Genomic DNA, 22081 nt, shown 5'->3' with positions numbered 1-22081 from the left:
CGCAAAAAAGCAGCGTTCAGTTCCTAAAGCAGCCCCATTGTTTCCTATGGGGAAACACTTCCTAAGTCTGCACCTAACACCCTAACATGTACCCCGAGTCTAAACACCCCTAACCTTACACTTATTAACCCCTAATCTGTCGCCCCCGCTATCGCTGACCCCTGCATATTATTATTAACCCCTAATCTGCCGCTCCGTACACCACCGCAACCTAAGTTATCTATATGTACCCCTAATCTGCTGCCCCTAACACCGCCGACCCCTATATTATACTTATTACCCCTAATCTGCCCCCCCAACGTCGCTGCTACCTACCTACAATTATTAACCCCTAATCTGCCGACCGGACCTCACCGCTACTCTAATAAATGTATTAACCCCTAAAGCTATGTCTAACCCTAACACCCCCCTAAGTTAAATATAATTTTTATCTAACGAAATAAAATAAATCTTATTAAATAAATGAATCCTATTTAAAGCTAAATACTTACCTGTAAAATAAACCCTAATATAGCTACAATATAAATAATAATTATATTGTAGCTATTTTAGGATTAATATTTATTTTACAGGCAACTTTGTATTTATTTTAACCAGGTACAATAGCTATTAAATAGTTAAGAACTATTTAATAGCTACCTAGTTAAAATAATTACAAAAGTACCTGTAAAATAAATCCTAACCTAAGTTACAATTAAACCTAACACTACACTATCAATAAATTAATTAAATAAACTACCTACAAATAAATACAAATAAATACACTAACTAAAGTACAAAAAATAAAAAAAGAACTGTTACAAAAAATAAAAAAATAATTTACAAACATTATAAAAATATTACAACAATTTTAAGCTAATTACACCTACTCTAAGCCCCCTAATAAAATAACAAAGCCCCCCAAAATAAAAAAATGCCCTACCCTATTCTAAAATAAAAATTGAAAAGCTCTTTTACCTTACCAGCCCTTAAAAGGGCCTTTTGCGGGGCATGCCCCAAAGAATTCTGCTCTTTTGCCTGTAAAAAAAACATACAATACCCCCCCAACATTACAACCCACCACCCACATACCCCTAATCTAACCCAAACCCCCCTTAAATAAACCTAACACTAAGCCCCTGAAGATCTTCCTACCTTGTCTTCACCACGCCGGGTATCACCAATCCGTCCAGAAGAGGGTCCGAAGTCATGCTCCTATTCGGGGCTGAGGAGGTCCATCATCCGGCTGAAGTTTTCATCCAAGCGGGGGCTGAAGAGGCCCATCATCCGGCTGAAGTCTTCTATCAAGCGGCATCTTCAATCTTCTTTCTTCCGGCTCCATCTTCATTCCGCCGACGCGGAACATCCATCCTGGCCGACGACTTCCCGACAAATGACGGTTCCTTTAAGGGACGTCATCCAAGATGGCGTCCCTCAAATTCCGATTGGCTGATAGGATTCTATCAGCCAATCGGAATTAAGGTAGGAAAATTCTGATTGGCTGATGGAATCAGCCAATCAGATTCAAGTTCAATCCGATTGGCTGATCCAATCAGCCAATCAGATTGAGCTTGCATTCTATTGGCTGATCGGAACAGCCAATAGAATGCGAGCTCAATCTGATTGGCTGATTGGATCAGCCAATCGGATTGAACTTGAATCTGATTGGCTGATTCAATCAGCCAATCAGAATTTTCCTACCTTAATTCCGATTGGCTGATTGGGGGGGGGGGGTTAAAAGCCTTTTACTGATGAAACTGCCTTAGGCCTCAATGTTCCGAATCGGTTTGCAAAGGTTATTTTCCCAATAATATAGTATCATCCGAATCAGCTTGATCTGTAGACTCTTATTATCGGGGTGTGGGAGTTGGATGGTCTTCTTAGCCACTGATAAAAGGCAGATTATCTGTGATTCCCTTGGACATGCCCCCGTTTTCATACCTAATTATATGCATAATTAAAAATGTAATATCAACAAGGGGTGGTTAGAAATTGTTAAAGAAAAGTTTACTGGTCTTTTAAAGGGCTTTAACAGCAGTGCAAAAAGAAAATACTCTAATATGTTATATCCATCTGCAAACTAGGGATTAAACACTTAATTCAATTTCTAGAAGCAACAATATACTACTGAGAGCTTGCTAAACACATCTGCTGAGCCAGTGACAAAAGACAAATGTGTGTAGCCACCAAGCAACAACTAGTCAATTTGATTTAAAAAAAAAGTGAATTTAAAAATGACATGCTCTATCTGAATCATGACAGCTCTATTTGATTTTCCTACCCCTTTAAGCAATCAGTATTACTAAATTATAATACTAGTATTTTATGTGCTTGTTTTGGGTTGGATCGGAGTGGGCTGAGATATGCAAACCATAAATGAGCATGGCTCTGCTACAGTGTCCCTGGAAATTTGTTTCAGATATTGGCAACTTTGTTTTTTATCTACTAGCTGCTGCTACCAACACACAAGACAAACATTACTTTAAATTCACTACATTCTCTGCTAAGACACCTTATCCTCTCACACAACTGCATTTTTATTTATTCACTACCCGCTCAGCTAAGTAACAACAATGGCATTTAAAGCTGACAAGGAGAATCAATGTGATGCTTCTGTGGTGTAACTGTGTGTGTATCACTGTGTGTGCATCACTGATGGGGCGTGTCTTGTTTGTAAATGAGGGGAGGAGAATAAAAGCTTGATGTGTCTAGGAGAAGAGAAACGGCTGGATGACAGACAGGGAGGAAAACCCTCACAGCAAAGAGGTGGGTGCTGCTGCCAGGGAAAATCGCCTGTATTGTAGGGAGGATCTGTGTGATGACGGGAGGGGGTAGTGTGATGGAGAAGGGCATAATGTAACAGACAGGGGAGTATTTGATAGGGGGTGGGGACATTTTAAGCAGGGTCGGTGTAGGGAAGAGAGCACAGTGTGATAGAAAAGGGACATCTGTAGTCTACTGTGAGTCAGGACAGCGTCAGGTCAGTCACTTCTGGTACACTGTCCCTTCTTTACATCCCCATCATGTTGTAGCTTTAGCCCAGTATAGTATTCCACAGAACTGCACCACATGTAGCCACGTTTTGTTTTTGTAAGTCCGGTGCACTGTATATCTCCATCTTTTCACCCTCTGTGGCCTAAAGTCACTAAAGTATTTAAAATAATTATCCAGCACAGCCAATCTCTTCAATTATTCTCTTTCACAACAAAGATTTGTAGATTTATCGTACATTTTATTAAGTATATTTTATAAAAAAACAAAACTATGTACTTAAATCATTTATATGCAGGTGAGATCTGACATTTAGCTGCTGCCATGTTGATTTTTTTTTACTTATTTGATTGTACTAGGGTTATCATGTCTATAGACACTTGCTGTAACATTTGTTCAAAATCTTGTTTGGGTTTATATTGTATTTTTTTTAAAAAAATACTAATTACATATATGTTTGCCAGCAGCAAATAAATCAATAATATTGTTTTTAAAGATAAATTATATTTTAGATCATTCTATGAGTGTTTACACACATACTGGTTCTTTACAATGAAGAATATACAATTCTTTAATGGTGATATGCTATATTGTTAGACAATTGTATGGTATTATTATGCTTTATTTAATTAATAATATAGAGGTCTACCGGTTATAGACCATGAGCTTTTTATGCAAATCAACATTATTACAATATTAGTTCTGTATCATTGTTGTATACATATAAATGATTAGCTCTGTACCATTGTTGCATATGTATATAGCAATTTAGTTCTGTACAATTATTTTATACATACAGAGCATTGCTTTTGTACCATTGTTTTATACATATAGATCATTAGTTCTGTACCATTATTGTATACATATTATTCAGTATGTCATTTATACAAGTATTAAGCTTTATTATGTAGCTATTAATTATATAGTGAAACAATGGTTCCAAAAACATTTCTCCTGCACGGCCAGATGGTATGATTTGTCATGAGGCTGACAGAGGGCTGTGGGCCTAGGGGGCCTTAAAGGGACAGTCAACACCATAATTTCTGTTGTTTAAAAAGATAGATAATCCCTTTATTATTCATTCCCCAGTTTTGCATAACCAACACAGTTATAATAATACACATTTTACCTCTGTAATTACCTTGTATCTAAGCTTCTGCTGACTGCCCCCTTTATTTCAGTTCTTTTGACAGACTTGCATTTTAGCCAATCAGTGCTCACTTCTAGGTTACTTCATGTACGTGAGCTTAATGTTATCTATATGAAACACATGAACTAATGCCTTCTAGTGGTCAAAATGCATTCAGATTAGAGGCAGCCTTCAAGGTCTAAGACATAAGCATATGAACCTCCTAATTTTAGCTTTCAACTAAGAATACCAAGGGAACAAAGCAAAATTGGTGATAAAAGTAAATTGAGAAGTTGTTTAAAATCGCATGCCCTATTTAAATCATGAAAGTTTTTTTTGGACTTGACTTTCCCTTTAAGTGGATATGTGACTGATAAAGGAGCTGATGTGGGTGTGTAGAGGCATGACAAGGAACCATGTTTAGAGGGCACGTTGTCAAAACTAGAGGGGCCACTGGTAATAATTACTAATGCAAAAGCCCTACTTAGTATTGAAATAATGATCTCTACTGTATTATATATAAATATATATATATATATATATATATATATATATATATATATATATATATATAAAATTAAAAATGCTAGCACTTACTGGATCATTATTTTCAAAATCCAAAATCCAGAGCTGATGTGGTCATGTGAATGGCAGAACAGCTGCATGGCCATTGTGTGTTCTGATGTGCATATGTGGCTGACAGAGGGCTGCAGGTGTGTTAGGGTCTTTTGTGGGTGTATAACAGAGGACTGCAGGTGTGTTAGGGTCTTTTGTGGGTGTATGACAGAGGGACTGCAGGTGTGTTAGGGTCTTTTGTGGGTGTATGACAGAGGGCTGCAGGAGTGTTAGGGTCTTTTGTGGGTGTATGACAGAGGGCTGCAGGTGTGTTAGGGTCTTTTGTGGGTGTATGACAGAGGGACTGCAGGTGTGTTAGGGTCTTTTGTGGGTGTATGACAGAGGGCTGCAGGTGTGTTAGGGTCTTTTGTGGGTGTATGACAGAGGGCTGCAGGTGTGTTAGGGTCTTTTGTGGGTGTATGACAGAGGGCTGCAGGTGTGTTAGGTTCTTTTGTGGGTGTATGACAGAGGGCTGCAGAACCATTGGTTTGGTCTGAAGTATGATGTGACAGACAAAATGGCTTCAGTGCCTTGGGATCTGTTGTGAGGCCTTAGGAGAGCATGTATTTGACTGGGGTTTCAGGTGACTGCCGCCCCAGTTAAACTGCTAGTTGTTCAGTATTTTATTGAGGATAGCTGACCACCCTATATGCAGTTTAATGAATATAATTTTGTCTACAGGAATTTAATGGTAGTGACTATACTAAATGAAATAATATTGTGGATAAAGGGATTTGTTTGTTATATGATTTTAAATGGCATAAAAGATGTCTAAACCAGTAACTCCAATCTATTAAAATCAATACAGCATACAATATTCTCTGTTTTTGTCCCTAAATAAATTGGAGGATGACGAAATATACTTTTATACACCATACTTTTTTTTTAACGTATTTTCTTTTATTTAATTTGTCTCTTCTCCCTAGTATCTCTCTCTTTAAAAATCCAATCAGTTCCAAACTTTCTATTTTTATTCTCTTGCCCTCTCTTTTTCCTTCACCATTTTTTCTTTTTGCTTACTTCCCTTTTCTGTTTTATCCCCCTACTGTATGGTACAGCCTTCTCACTTTCGCTCACTCTGTTCTCCCCTGATTCATTTCAATATTTGTTTTCTTTTACTTCCCCGTCTTGTTCTTACCATTCCGTGTCATGTTTCCCTTTCATCACATGTAAGCTCTGTACACTAGGATTACAAATCTTGATGGCTCGCTATACTATCCCACACATACTGCAATTAATCCCGACTTGAGAGCACAGACGTATTTTTAGAACTAGTACACACACCTCATACTGATTAACATGCAAAGAGCATCACAGCATTAGTGACACAGGAGGCAAAGCCCTATTTGCATGACAATGACTCTTTACTGAGGTATAAGGGTACAAACAATACATTTTTTTCTCTGAGTACTGGGCAGGACAAGGAAAGGCCAGAAAATGTCCAATTTGAATTAGTCTGTTGAAGAATAAACCTATATAGAATTGTGTCAGGACGTTACTAAGATTGCTAAAAAAGAACAATAAGTTTCCAGACTTTCTTCCAAGGATTTAAAAGAACATATTTTCGACAGGTAAAATGTGTGATATTTAGATTAGAAGATATATACTGTAGCTTCACATCAGCATATTATTCTATCCAATATTATTATTCTATCCATATAAAGATCAAAATACTTTTTTACAGTGCCCCTGCTCTCTATGGAGGATAAAAGAGTTTTTGAGTGTTAGTTATGTTATCTGTCAGCTAACTGCACATTGTGTCCTCCATAGCTTATGCGCTATAGTTTTATACGTAAGCTAAGAGAAGGCCAGAGAAGAATATAATAAGACAGAGGGCAGAGAGAACATAAACACGTATTAAAAAAACAACTCATAGTGCAGCTACTAGTCAAGCTACTAGTAAATATTAATGGTGTTTTAGAAGACATATGCACACACGGATACACACACACACATAGATACACACACACATATATACACATGCACACAGAGATAAATACACACACAGATACATACTTAGTTTCTCCAACATAGGTGTGTCCGGTCCACGGCGTCATCCTTACTTGTGGGATATTCTCTTCCCCAACAGGAAATGGCAAAGAGCCCAGCAAAGCTGGTCACATGATCCCTCCTAGGCTCCGCCTACCCCAGTCATTCTCTTTGCCGTTGTACAGGCAACATCTCCACGGAGATGGCTTAGAGTTTTTTAGTGTTTAACTGTAGTTTTTATTATTCAATCAAGAGTTTGTTATTTTAAAATAGTGCTGGTATGTACTATTTACTCTGAAACAGAAAAGAGATGAAGATTTCTGTTTGTAAGAGGAAAATGATTTTAGCAACCGTTACTAAAATCGATGGCTGTTCCACACAGGACTGTTGAGAGGAATTAACTTCAGTTGGGGGAACAGTGAGCAGGCTTTTGCTGCTTGAGGTATGACACATTCTAACAAGACGATGTAATGCTGGAAGCTGTCATTTTCCCTATGGGATCCGGTAAGCCATTTTTTATTACAGACAGTAAATAAGGGCTTGTTAAGACTGTAGACATTTTCTGGGCTAAATCGATTCATATATAAACATATTTAGCCTTGAGGAATCATTTTAATCTGGGTATTTTGTAAAATAATATCGGCAGGCACTGTTTTGGACACCTTATTCTCTAGGGGCTTTCCCTAATGATAGGCAGAGCCTCATTTTCGCGCCGGTATTGCGCACTTGTTTTTGAGAAGCATGACATGCAGTCGCATGTGTGAGGAGCTCTGATACATAGAAAAGACTTTCTGAAGGCGTCATTTGGTATCGTATTCCCCTTTGGGCTTGGTTGGGTCTCAGCAAAGCAGATACCAGGGACTGTAAAGGGGTTAAAGATAAAAACGGCTCAGGTTCCGTTATTTTAAGGGTTAAAGCTTCCAAATTTGGTGTGCAATACTTTTAAGGCTTTAAGACACTGTGGTGAAATTTTGGTGAATTTTGAACAATTCCTTCATACTTTTTCGCAATTGCAGTAATAAAGTGTGTTCAGTTTAAAATTTAAAGTGACAGTAACGGTTTTATTTTAAAACGTTTTTTGTACTTTGTTATCAAGTTTATGCCTGTTTAACATGTCTGAACTACCAGATAGACTGTGTTCTGAATGTGGGGAAGCCAAGGTTCCTTCTCATTTAAATAGATGTGATTTATGTGACACAGAAAATGATGCCCAAGATGATTCCTCAAGTGAGGGGAGTAAGCATGGTACTGCATCATTCCCTCCTTCGTCTACACCAGTCTTGCCCACTCAGGAGGCCCCTAGTACATCTAGCGCGCCAATACTTCTTACTATGCAACAATTAACGGCTGTAATGGATAATTCTATCAAAAACATTTTAGCCAAAATGCCCACTTATCAGCGTAAGCGCGACTGCTCTGTTTTAGATACTGAAGAGCATGAGGACGCTGATGATAATGGTTCTGAAATGCCCCTACACCAGTCTGAGGGGGACAGGGAGGTTTTGTCTGAGGGAGAAATTTCAGATTCAGGGAAAATTTCTCAACAAGCTGAACCCGATGTGATTACATTTAAATTTAAGTTGGAACATCTCCGCGCTCTGCTTAAGGAGGTGTTATCCACTCTGGATGATTGTGAGACTTTGATCATCCCAGAGAAACTTTGTAAAATGGACAAGTTCCTAGAGGTCCCGGGGCCCCCAGAAGCTTTTCCTATACCCAAGCGGGTGGCGGACATTGTAAATAAAGAATGGGAAAGGCCCGGTATACCTTTCGTCCCTCCCCCCATATTTAAAAAATTGTTTCCTATGGTCGACCCCAGAAAGGACTTATGGCAGACAGTCCCCAAGGTCGAGGGGGCGGTTTCTACTTTAAACAAACGCACCACTATACCCATAGAAGATAGTTGTGCTTTCAAAGATCCTATGGATAAAAAATTAGAAGGTTTGCTTAAAAAGATGTTTGTTCAGCAAGGTTACCTTCTACAACCAATTTCATGCATTGTCCCTGTCACTACAGCCGCGTGTTTCTGGTTCGATGAGCTAGAAAAGGCGATCGATAGTGATTCTCCTCCTTATGAGGAGATTATGGACAGAATCCGTGCTCTCAAATTGGCTAATTCTTTCACCCTAGACGCCACTTTGCAATTGGCTAGGTTAGCGGCGAAAAATTCTGGGTTTGCTATTGTGGCGCGTAGAGCGCTTTGGTTGAAATCTTGGTCAGCGGATGCGTCTTCCAAGAACAAATTGCTTAACATTCCTTTCAAGGGGAAAACGCTGTTTGGCCCTGACTTGAAAGAGATTATCTCTGATATCACTGGGGGTAAGGGCCACGCCCTTCCTCAGGATAGGTCTTTCAAGGCCAAAAATAAACCTAATTTTCGTCCCTTTCGTAGAAACGGACCAGCCCCAAGTGCTACGTCCTCTAAGCAAGAGGGTAATACTTCTCAAGCCAAGCCAGCCTGGAGACCAATGCAAGGCTGGAACAAGGGAAAGCAGGCCAAGAAACCTGCCACTGCTACCAAGACAGCATGAAATGTTGGCCCCCGATCCGGGACCGGATCTGGTGGGGGGCAGACTCTCTCTCTTCGCTCAGGCTTGGGCAAGAGATGTTCTGGATCCTTGGGCACTAGAAATAGTCTCCCAAGGTTATCTTCTGGAATTCAAGGGGCTTCCCCCAAGGGGGAGGTTCCACAGGTCTCAATTGTCTTCAGACCACATAAAGAGACAGGCATTCTTACATTGTGTAGAAGACCTGTTAAAAATGAGAGTGATTCATCCTGTTCCATTAGGAGAACAAGGGATGGGGTTCTACTCCAATCTGTTCGTAGTTCCCAAAAAAAGAGGGAACGTTCAGACCAATCTTAGATCTCAAGATCCTAAACAAGTTTCTCAAGGTTCCATCGTTCAAAATGGAAACCATTCGAACAATTCTTCCTTCCATCCAGGAAGGTCAATTCATGACCACGGTGGATTTAAAGGATGCGTATCTACATATTCCTATCCACAAGGAACATCATCGGTTCCTAAGGTTCGCATTCCTGGACAAGCATTACCAGTTCGTGGCACTTCCTTTCGGATTAGCCACTGCTCCAAGGATTTTCACAAAGGTACTAGGGTCCCTTCTAGCGGTACTAAGACCAAGGGGCATTGCAGTAGTACCTTACTTGGACGACATTCTGATTCAAGCGTCGTCCCTTCCTCAAGCAAAGGCTCACACGGACATAGTCCTGGCCTTTCTCAGATCTCACGGATGGAAAGTGAACGTAGAAAAGAGTTCTCTATCTCCGTCAACAAGGGTTCCCTTCTTGGGAACAATAATAGACTCCTTAGAAATGAGGATTTTTCTGACAGAGGCCAGAAAAACAAAACTTCTAAACTCTTGTCAAACACTTCATTCCGTTCCTCTTCCTTCCATAGCGCAGTGCATGGAAGTAATAGGTTTGATGGTAGCGGCAATGGACATAGTTCCTTTTGCGCGCATTCATCTAAGACCATTACAACTGTGCATGCTCAGTCAGTGGAATGGGGACTATACAGACTTGTCTCCGACGATACAAGTAAATCAGAGGACCAGAGACTCACTCCGTTGGTGGCTGTCCCTGGACAACCTGTCACAAGGGATGACCTTCCGCAGACCAGAGTGGGTCATTGTCACGACCGACGCCAGTCTGATGGGCTGGGGCGCGGTCTGGGGACCCCTGAAAGCTCAGGGTCTTTGGTCTCGGGAAGAATCTCTTCTACCGATAAATATTCTGGAACTGAGAGCGATATTCAATGCTCTCAAGGCTTGGCCTCAGCTAGCAAAGGCCAAGTTCATACGGTTTCAATCAGACAACATGACGACTGTTGCGTACATCAACCATCAGGGGGGAACAAGGAGTTCCCTGGCGATGGAAGAAGTGACCAAAATCATTCAATGGGCGGAGACTCACTCCTGCCACCTGTCTGCAATCCACATCCCAGGAGTGGAAAATTGGGAAGCGGATTTTCTGAGTCGTCAGACATTACATCCGGGGGAGTGGGAACTCCATCCGGAAATCTTTGCCCAAATTACTCAACTGTGGGGCATTCCAGACATGGATCTGATGGCCTCTCGTCAGAACTTCAAGGTTCCTTGCTACGGGTCCAGATCCAGGGATCCCAAGGCGACTCTAGTAGATGCACTAGTAGCACCTTGGACCTTCAAACTAGCTTATGTATTCCCGCCGTTTCCTCTCATCCCCAGGCTGGTAGCCAGGATCAATCAGGAGAGGGCGTCGGTGATCTTGATAGCTCCTGCGTGGCCACGCAGGACTTGGTATGCAGATCTGGTGAATATGTCATCGGCTCCACCATGGAAGCTACCTTTGAGACGAGACCTTCTTGTTCAAGGTCCGTTCGAACATCCGAATCTGGTCTCACTCCAGCTGACTGCTTGGAGATTGAACGCTTGATCTTATCAAAACGAGGGTTCTCAGATTCTGTTATTGATACTCTTGTTCAGGCCAGAAAGCCTGTAACTAGAAAAATTTACCACAAAATATGGAAAAAATATATCTGTTGGTGTGAATCTAAAGGATTCCCTTGGGACAAGGTAAAAATTCCTAAGATTCTATCCTTTCTTCAAGAAGGATTGGAGAAAGGATTATCTGCAAGTTCCTTGAAGGGACAGATTTCGGCCTTGTCTGTGTTACTTCACAAAAAGCTGGCAGCTGTGCCAGATGTTCAAGCCTTTGTTCAGGCTCTGGTTAGAATCAAGCCTGTTTACAAACCTTTGACTCCTCCTTGGAGTCTCAACTTAGTTCTTTCAGTTCTTCAGGGGGTTCCGTTTGAACCCTTACATTCCGTTGATATTAAGTTATTATCTTGGAAAGTTTTGTTTTTGGTTGCAATTTCTTCTGCTAGAAGAGTTTCAGAATTATCTGCTCTGCAGTGTTCTCCTCCTTATCTGGTGTTCCATGCAGATAAGGTGGTTTTACGTACTAAACCTGGTTTTCTTCCGAAAGTTGTTTCTAACAAAAACATTAACCAGGAGATAGTCGTGCCTTCTTTGCGTCCGAATCCAGTTTCAAAGAAGGAACGTTTGTTGCACAATTTGGATGTTGTTCGCGCTCTAAAATTCTATTTAGATGCTACAAAGGATTTTAGACAAACATCTTCCTTGTTTGTTGTTTATTCTGGTAAAAGGAGAGGTCAAAAAGCAACTTCTACCTCTCTCTCTTTTTGGATTAAAAGCATCATCAGATTGGCTTATGAGACTGCCGGACGGCAGCCTCCTGAAAGAATCACAGCTCATTCCACTAGGGCTGTGGCTTCCACATGGGCCTTCAAGAACGAGGCTTCTGTTGATCAGATATGTAAGGCAGCGACTTGGTCTTCACTGCACACTTTTACCAAATTTTACAAGTTTGATACTTTTGCTTCTTCTGAGGCTATTTTTGGGAGAAAGGTTTTGCAAGCCGTGGTGCCTTCCATTTAGGTGACCTGATTTGCTCCCTCCCTTCATCCGTGTCCTAAAGCTTTGGTATTGGTTCCCACAAGTAAGGATGACGCCGTGGACCGGACACACCTATGTTGGAGAAAACTGAATTTATGTTTACCTGATAAATTACTTTCTCCAACGGTGTGTCCGGTCCACGGCCCGCCCTGGTTTTTTAATCAGGTCTGATAATTTATTTTCTTTAACTACAGTCACCACGGTATCATATGGTTTCTCCTATGCAAATATTCCTCCTTTACGTCGGTCGAATGACTGGGGTAGGCGGAGCCTAGGAGGGATCATGTGACCAGCTTTGCTGGGCTCTTTGCCATTTCCTGTTGGGGAAGAGAATATCCCACAAGTAAGGATGACGCCGTGGACCGGACACACCGTTGGAGAAAGTAATTTATCAGGTAAACATAAATTCAGTTTTTACACAGATACATACACATAAACATACACAGATATATACACACACAGATACATACTTCGTTTTACACAGATACATACACACACAAACATACACAGATACATACACACACACAGATACATACTTCATTTTACACAGATACATACAGATACATACTTAGTTTTACACAGATACGTACACACACAAACATACACAGATACATACACACACAGATACATACTTAGTTTTACACAGATACATACAGATACATACTTAGTTTTACACAGATACGTACACACACAACCATACACAGATACACACACATACAAACATACACAGATACATACAGACACAGATACATACTTAGTTTTACACAGATACGTACACACACAAACATACACAGATACATACACACGCACAGAGATACATATTTAGTTTTACACAGATACATACAGATACATACTTAGTTTTACACAGATACGTACACACACAAACATACACAGCTACACACACACACAAACATACACAGATACATACAGACACATATACATACTTAGTTTTCTTTCATGTAATTAGCAAGAGTCCATGAGCTAGTGACGTATGGGATATACATTCCTACCAGGAGGGGCAAAGTTTCCCAAACCTCAAAATGCCTATAAATACACCCCTCACCACACCCACAATTCAGTTTTACAAACTTTGCCTCCGATGGAGGTGGTGAAGTAAGTTTGTGCTAGATTCTACGTTGATATGCGCTCCGCAGCAGGTTGGAGCCCGGTTTTCCTCTCAGCGTGCAGTGAATGTCAGAGGGATGTGAGGAGAGTATTGCCTATTTGAATGCAATGATCTCCTTCTACGGGGTCTATTTCATAGGTTCTCTGTTATCGGTCGTAGAGATTCATCTCTTACCTCCCTTTTCAGATCGACGATATACTCTTATATATATACCATTACCTCTGCTGATTTTCGTTTCAGTACTGGTTTGGCTTTCTACAACATGTAGATGAGTGTCCTGGGGTAAGTAAGTAAGCTTATTTTCTGTGACACTCTAAGCTATGGTTAGGCACTTTTTTATAAAGTTCTAAATATATGTATTCAAACATTTATTTGCCTTGACTCAGGATGTTCAACATTCCTTATTTTCAGACAGTCAGTTTCATACTTGGGATAATGCATTTGTTTCAATCATTTTTTCTTACCTTAAAAAAATTAGACTTTTTCCCTGTGGGCTGTTAGGCTCGCGGGGGCTGAAAATGCTTCATTTTATTGCGTCATTCTTGGCGCGGACTTTTTTGGCGCAAAATTTTTTTTTCTGTTTCCGGCGTCATACGTGTCGCCGGAAGTTGCATCATTTTTTGACGTTTTTTTGCGTCAAAAGTGTCGGCGTTCCGGATGTAGCGTCATTTTTGGCGCCAAAAGCATTTAGGCGCCAAATAATGTGGGCGTCTTATTTGGCGCTAAAAAATATGGGTGTCATTTTTGTCTCCACATTATTTAAGTCTCATTATTTATTGCTTCTGGTTGCTAGAAGCTTGTTCACTGGCAATTTTTTTCCCATTCCTGAAACTGTCATTTAAGGAATTTGATCAATTTTGCTTTATATGTTGTTTTTTCTATTACATATTGCAAGATGTTCCACGTTGCAACTGAGTCAGAAGATACTTCAGGAAAATCGCTGCCCGGTGCTGGAGCTACCAAGCTAAGTGTATCTGCTATAAATTTTTGGTATCTGTTTCTCCAGCTGTTGTTTGTATTGCATGTCATGACAAACTTATTAATGCAGATAAAATTTCCTTTAGTACTGTTACATTACCTGTTGCTGTTCCGTCAACATCTAATTTTCAGAGTGTTCCTGATAACATAAGAGATTTTATTTTTTAAATCCATTAAGAAGGCTATGTCTGTTATTTCTCCTTCTAGTATACATAAAAGTCTTTTAAAACTTCTCTTTTTTCAGATGAATTTTTAAATGAACATCATCATTCTGATACTGATAATGGTTCTTCTGGTTCAGAGGTTTCTGTCTCAGAGGTTGATGCTGATAAATCTTTGTATTTGTTCAAGATGGAATTTATTCGTTCTTTATTTAAAGAAGTATTAATTGCATTAGAAATAGAGGATTCTGGTCCTCTTGATACTAAATCTAAACGTTTAAATAAGGTTTTTAAATCTCCTGTAGTTATTCCAGAAGTGTTTAATCTCCCTGATGCTATTTCTGAAGTAATTTCCAGGGAATGGAATAATTTGGGTAATTCATTTACTCCTTCTAAACGTTTAAGCAATTATATCCTGTGCCATCTGACAGATTCGAGTTTTTTGGGTCAAAATCCCTAAGGTTAATGGGGCTGTCTCTACTCCTGCTAAACGTACTACTATTCCTACGGCAGATAGTACTTCATTTAAGGATCCTTTAGATAGGAAAATTGAATCCTTTCTAAGAAAAGCTTACTTATGTTCAGGTAATCTTCTTAGACCTGCTATATTTTTAGCGGATGTTGCTGCAGCTTCAACTTTTTGGTTAGAAGCTTTAGCGCAACAAGTAACAGATCATAATTTTATAGCATTATTATTATTCTATAACATGCTAATAATTTTATTTGTGATACCATCTTTTGATATCATTAGAGTTGATGTCAGGTATATGTCTAGCTATTTTAGCTAGAAAAGCTTTATGGCTTAAAACTTGGAATGCTAATATGTCTTCTAAGTCAACTTTGCTTTCCCTTTCTTTCCAGGGTAATAAATTATTCGGTTCTCAGTTGGATTCTATTATCTCAACTGTTACTGGAGGGAAGGGAACTTTTTTACCAAAGGATAAAAAATCTAAGGTAAATTTAGGTCTAATATTCGTTTTCGTTCCTTTCCTCACAACAAGGAACAAAAGCCTGATCCTTCATCCTCAGGAGCGGTATCAGTTTGAAAACCATTTCCAGTTTGGAATATATCCAAGCCTTATAGAAACCTAAAGCCAGCTCCTAAGTGCCCATGAAGGTGCGGCCCTCATTCCAGCTCAGCTGGTATGGGGCAGATTACGTTTTCTTCAAAGAAATTTGGATCAATTCCGTTCACAATCTCTGGTTTCAGAACATTGTTTCAGAAAGGTACAGAATTGGCTTCAAGTTAAGGCCTCCTGCTAAGAGATTTTTTTCTTTCCCGTGTCCCAGTAAACACAGCAAAGGCTCAGCATTTCTGAAATGTGTTTCAGATCTAGAGTTGGCTGGAGTAATTATGCCAGTTCCAGTTCTGGAACAGGGGCTGGGGTTTTATTCTATCTCTTCATTGTACCAAAGAAGGTCAATTCCTTCAGACCAGTTCCGGATCTATCAATATTGAATCGTTATGTAAGGATACCAACATTCAAGATGGTAACTGTAGGACTATCCTGCCTTTTGTTTAGCAAGGGCATTATATGTCTACAATATATTTACAGGATGCATATCTGCATATTCCGATTCATCCAGATCACTTTTAGTTTCTGAGATTCTCTTTTTAGACAAGCATTACCAGTTTTGTGGCTCTACCGTTTGGCCTAGCATCAGCTCCAAGAATTTTTTCAAAGGTTCTCGGTGCCCTTCTGTCTGTAATCAGAGAACAGGGTTTTGGTATTTCCTTATTTGGACGATATCTTGGTACTTGCTCAGTCTTCACATTTTCGCAGAATCTCATACGAATTGACTTGTGTTGTTTCTTCAAGATCATGGTTGGAGGATCAATTTACCAATCAGTTCATTGATTCCTCAGACAAGGGTAACCTTTTTAGGTTTCCAGATAGATTCAGTGTCTATGACTCTGTCCTTGTCAGACAAGAGAAGTTTAACATTGATATCAGCTTGTCAAAACCTTCAGTCACAATCATTCCCTTTGGTAGCCTTATGCATGGAAATTTTAGGTCTTAGGACTGCCACATCGGATGCGATCTCCTTTGCTCGTTTTCACATGCGACCTCTTCAGCTCTGTATGCTGAACCAATGGTGCAGGGATTACACAAAGATATCTCAATTAATATCTTTAAACCGATTATACGACACTCTCTGACATGGTGGACAGATCACCATAGTTTAGTTCAGGCGGCTTCTTTGTTCTTCCGACCTGGACTATAATCTCAACAGATGCAAGTCTTACAGGTTGGGGAGCTGTGTGGGGGTCTCTGACGGCACAAGGGGTTTGGGAATCTCAGGAGGTGAGATTACCGATCAATATTTTGGAACTCCGTGCAATTTTCAGAGCTCTTCAGTCTTGGCCTCTTCTGAAGAGAGAGTTGTTCATTTGTTTTCAGATAGACAATGTCACAACTGTGGCATACATCAATCATCAAGGAGGGACTCGCAGTCCTCTGGCTATGAAAGAAGTATCTCGAATTTTGGTTTGGGCGGAATCCAGCTCCTGTCTAATCTCTGCGGTTCATATCCCAGGTATAGACAATTGGGAAGCGGATTATCTCAGTCGCCAAACGTTGCATCCGGGCGAATGGTCTCTTCACCCAGAGGTATTTCTTCAGATTGTTCAAATGTGGGAACTCCCAGAAATAGATGGCTTCTCATCTAAACAAGAAACTTCCCTGGTATCTGTCCAGATCCCGGGATCCTCGGGCGGAGGCAGTGGATGCATTATCACTTCCTTACAAGTATCATCCTGCCTATATCTTTCCGCCTCTAGTTCTTCTTCCAAGAGTATTCTCCAAGATTCTAAAGGAATGCTCGTTTGTCCTGCTGGTAGCTCCAGCATGGCCTCACAGGTTTTGGTATGCAGATCTTGTCTGGATGGCCTCTTGCCAGCTGTGGACTCTTCCGTTAAGACCAGACTTTCTGTCGCAAGGTTCTTTTTTCCATCAGGATCTCAAATCCTTAAATTTTAAGGTATGGAGTTTGAACGCTTGATTCTTGGTCAAAGAGGTTTCTCTGACTCTGTGATTGTTACTATGTGACAGGCTCGTAAATCTGTATCTAGAGAGATATATTATAGAGTCTGGAAGACTTATATTTCTTAGTGTCTTTCTCATCTTTTTTTCTTGGCATTCTTTTTGAATACCGAGCATTTTACAGTTTCTTCAGGATGGTTTAGATAAAGGTTTGTTAGCAAGTTCCTTGAAAAGACAAATCTCTGCTCTTTCTGTTCTTTTTCACAGAAGGATTGCTAATCTTCCTGATATTCATTGTTTTGTACAAGCTTTGGTTCGTATAAAACCTGTCATTAAGTCAATTTCTCCTCCTTGGAGTTTGAATTTGGTTCTGGGGGCTCTTCAAGCTCCTCCTTTTGAACCCATGCATTCTTTGGTCGTTATATTACTTTCTTGGAAAGTTTTGTTTCTTTTGGCCATCTCTTCTGCCAGAAGAGTCTCTGAATTATCTGCTCTTTCTTGTGAGTCTCCTTTTCTGATTTTGCATCAGGATAAGGCGGTGCTGCGAACTTCTTTTTAATTTTTTACCTAAGGTTGTGAATTCTACAACATTAGTAGAGAAATTGTGGTTCCTTCATTATGTCCTAATCCTATGAATTCTAAGGAGAAATCATTGCATTCTTTGGATGCTGTTAGAGCTTTGTATTATTATGTTGAAGCTACTAAGTCTTTCCGAAAGACTTCTAGTCTATTTGTCATCTTTTCCGGTTCTAGAAAAGGCCAGAAAGCTTCTGCCATTTCTTTGGCATCTTGGTTGAAATCTTTATTTCATCATGCCTATGTCGAGTCGGGTAAAATTCCGCCTCGAAGGATTACAGCTCATTCTACTAGGTCAGTTTCTACTTCCTGGGCGTTTAGGAATGAAGCTTCGGTTGTTCAGATTTGCAAAGCAGCAACTTGGTCCTCTTTGCATACTTTTACTAAATTCTACCATTTTGATGTGTTTTCTTCTTCTGAAGCAGTTTTTGGTAGAAAAGTACTTCAGGCAGTGGTTTCAGTTTGAATCTTCTGCTTATGTTTTTCATTAAACTTTATTCTGGGTGTGGATTATTTTCAGCAGGAATTGGCTGTCTTTATTTTATCCCTCCCTCTCTAGTGACTCTTGCGTGGAAAGATCCACATCTTGGGTAGTCATTATCCCATACGTCACTAGCTCATGGACTCTTGCTAATTACATGAAAGAAAACATAATTTATGTAAGAACTTACCTGATAAATTCATTTCTTTCATATTAGCAAGAGTCCATGAGGCCCGCCCTTTTTTGTGGTGGTTATGATTTTTGTATAAAGCACAATTATTCCAATTCCTTATTTTATATGCTTTCGCACTTTTTTCTTATCACCCCACTTCTTGGCTATTCGTTAAACTGAATTGTGGGTCACTAGCTCATGGACTCTTGCTAATTACATGAAAGAAAACATAATTTATGTAAGAACTTACCTGATAAATTCATTTCTTTCATATTAGCAAGAGTCCATGAGGCCCACCCTTTTTATGGTGGTTATGATTTTTTTGTATAAAGCAGAATTATTTCCAAATTTCCTTTGTTGATGCTTTCTACTCCTTTATTTATCACCCCACTGCTTGGCTATTCGTTAAACTGAATTGTGGGTGTGGTGAGGGGTGTATTTATAGGCATTTTGAGGTTTGGGAAACTTTGCCCCTCCTGGTAGGAATGTATATCCCATACGTCATAGCTCATGGACTCTTGGTAATATGAAAGAAATGAATTTATCAGGTAAGTTCTTACATAAATTATGTTTTACACAGATGCATACACACACAAACATACACAGATACATACACACACAGATACATACTTAGTTTTACACAGATACATACACACGCACAGACATACACAGATACATACACAAATACAGATAGATACATACATACACAGATACATACTTAGTTTTACACAGATACATACACACACATATAAGAGATACATACACACACACAGATACATACTTAGTTTTACACAGATACGTACATATACAAACATACACAGATACATACACACACACACACACACACACACACACACACACACAGATACATACTTAATTTTACACAGATACGTACACACACAAACATACACAGATACACACACACACAAACATACACAGATACATACAGACACATATACATACTTAGTTTTACACAGATGCATACACACACAAACATACACAGATACATACACACACAGATACATACTTAGTTTTACACAGATACATACACACGCACAGACATACACAGATACATACACACACACAAATACAGATACATACATACACAGATACATACTTAGTTTTACACAGATACATACACACACATATAAGAGATACATACACACACAGATACATACTTAGTTTTACACACATACATACACACAAACATACACAGATACATACACACACACACAAACAAGCACAGATACATACATACACAGATACATACACACGCACATAAGAGATACATACACACACAGATACATACACACACACAGATACATACACACACACAAACATACACAGATACATACAGTTGTATGCAACAGTTTAGGCACCCCTGACAATTTCCATGATTTTCATTTATAAATAATTGGGTGTTTGGATCAGCAATTTAATTTTGATCTATCAAATAACTGAAGGACACAGTAATATTTTAGTAGTGAAATTAGATTTATTGGATTAACAGAAAATGTGCAATATGCATCAAAACGAAATTAGACAGGTGCATAAATTTGGTCACCCTTGTCATTTTGTTGATTTGAATACCTGTAACTACCTAGCACTGATTAATTGGAACACACAATTGGTTTGATGAATCCATTAAGCCTTGAACTTCATAGACAGGTGCATCCAATCATGAGAAAAGGTATTTAAGGTGGCCAATTACAAGTTGTTGTTCTCTTTGACTCTCCTCTGAAGAGTGACAACATGGGGGCCTCAAAACAACTCTCAAATGACCTGAAAACAAAGATTGTTCAACATTATGGTTTAGGGGAAGGCTACAAAAAAGCTATTGCAGAGATTTAAGCTGTCAGTGTCCACTGTAAGGAACATAGTGAGGAAATGGAAGACCACAGGCACAGTTCTTGTTAAGGCTAGAAGTGGCAGGCCAAGTAAAACATGGGAAAGTCAAAGGATGGTGAGAACGGTCAAAAACAGCCCACAGACCACCTCCAAAGACCTACAACATCATCTTGCTGCAGATGGTGTCACTGTGCATCGTTCAACAATTCAGCGCACTTTGCACAAGGAGAAGCTGTATGGGAGAGTGATGCGGAAGAAGCCTTTTCTGCACAAACGCCACAAACAGAGTCGCTTGAGGTATGCAAACGCACATTTGGACAAGCCAGCTTAATTTTGGAAGAAGGTGCTGTGGACTGATGAAACAAAGATTGAGTTATTTGGTCATAAAAAGGGGCGTTATGCATGGCGGCAAAAGAACACAGCATTTCAAGACAAACACTTGCTACCCACAGTAAAATTTGGTGGATGTTCCATCATGCTGTGGGGCTGTGTGGCCAGTGCCGGTACTGGGAATCTTTTTAAAGTTGAGGGTCGCATGGCTTCCACTCAATATCAGTAGATACTTGAGAATAATGTTAAGGAATCAGTCACAAAGTTGATATTACGTCGGGGTTCAATATTTCAACAAGACAACGACCCAAAACATTGCTCAAAATCTACTCTGGCATTTATGCAGAGAAACAAGTACAATTTTCTGGAATAGCCATCCCAGCCCCCAGACCTGAATATCATTGAAAATCTGTGGGGTGATTTGATGCGGGCTGTCCATGCTCGGCAACCATCAAACCTAACTGAACTGGAGATGTTTTGCAAGGAGGAATGGTCCAAAATACCTTCATCCAGACACTCATTACAGGCTATAGGAAGCGTCTAGAGGCTGATATTTCTGCTAAAGGAGGCTCTACTAAATATTGATGCAATATTTCTGTTGGGGTGCCCTAATTTATGCACCTGTCGTTTTGATGCATATTGCACATTTTCTGTTAATCTAATAAACCTCATTTCCCTACTGAAATATTACTGTGTCCTTCAGTTATTTGATAGATCAAAATGAAATTGCTGATCCAAACACCCAATTATTTATAAATGAAAATCATGGAAATTGTCAGGGGAGCCTAAACTTTTGCATACAACTGTACATACACAGATACATACTTAGTTTTCCACAGGTACATACAAACACAAACATACACAGATACATACATAGTTTTACACAGATACATACACACACAAACATACACAGATACATACATACACAAACATACACAGATACATACATAGTTTTACACAGATACATACACATATATATACATACACAGATACATACATACACAGATACATACATAGTTTTACACAGATACATACAAACATACACAGATACATACATAGTTTTACACAGATACATACCCACACAAACATACAGATACATACACACACACACACACACTTATATGCATAGATACATACACACACACACACAAACATACACAGGTACACACACATGCAAATAAACTGCTCCCAAACTGCTTCATACACAGTCACCCCATCAGGGATCCCTCTTGATCATGGTGTCTTCC

General features: G+C 39.6%; 1 protein-coding gene across 3 annotated transcripts in view; it reads left to right on the top strand.

The window, feature by feature from the left end:
* The first annotated feature begins 2670 nt into the window (after positions 1–2670).
* The window catches only part of CCDC28B (coiled-coil domain containing 28B), a 36255-nt gene continuing 16844 nt past the window's right edge, over positions 2671–22081 (top strand). The window contains exon 1 of one of the 3 annotated variants that reach the window (XM_053707238.1): positions 2671–2745. In XM_053707238.1, coding sequence (XP_053563213.1) covers positions 2710–2745 — 36 coding nt within the window. In that variant the 5' untranslated portion in view covers positions 2671–2709. Of the gene's footprint in view, positions 2746–2849; positions 2960–6195; positions 6286–22081 lie in introns of those variants that run through there. The other 2 variants (XM_053707239.1, XM_053707240.1) reach the window with 2 other exon arrangements.

This window comes from Bombina bombina, chromosome 3 (genome assembly GCF_027579735.1).
Source record: "Bombina bombina isolate aBomBom1 chromosome 3, aBomBom1.pri, whole genome shotgun sequence".
NCBI classification, from domain to species: domain Eukaryota; kingdom Metazoa; phylum Chordata; class Amphibia; order Anura; family Bombinatoridae; genus Bombina; species Bombina bombina.
Note: the sequence above shows the minus strand (reverse complement) of the source record. Positions and strands in the feature narration are given on the sequence as shown.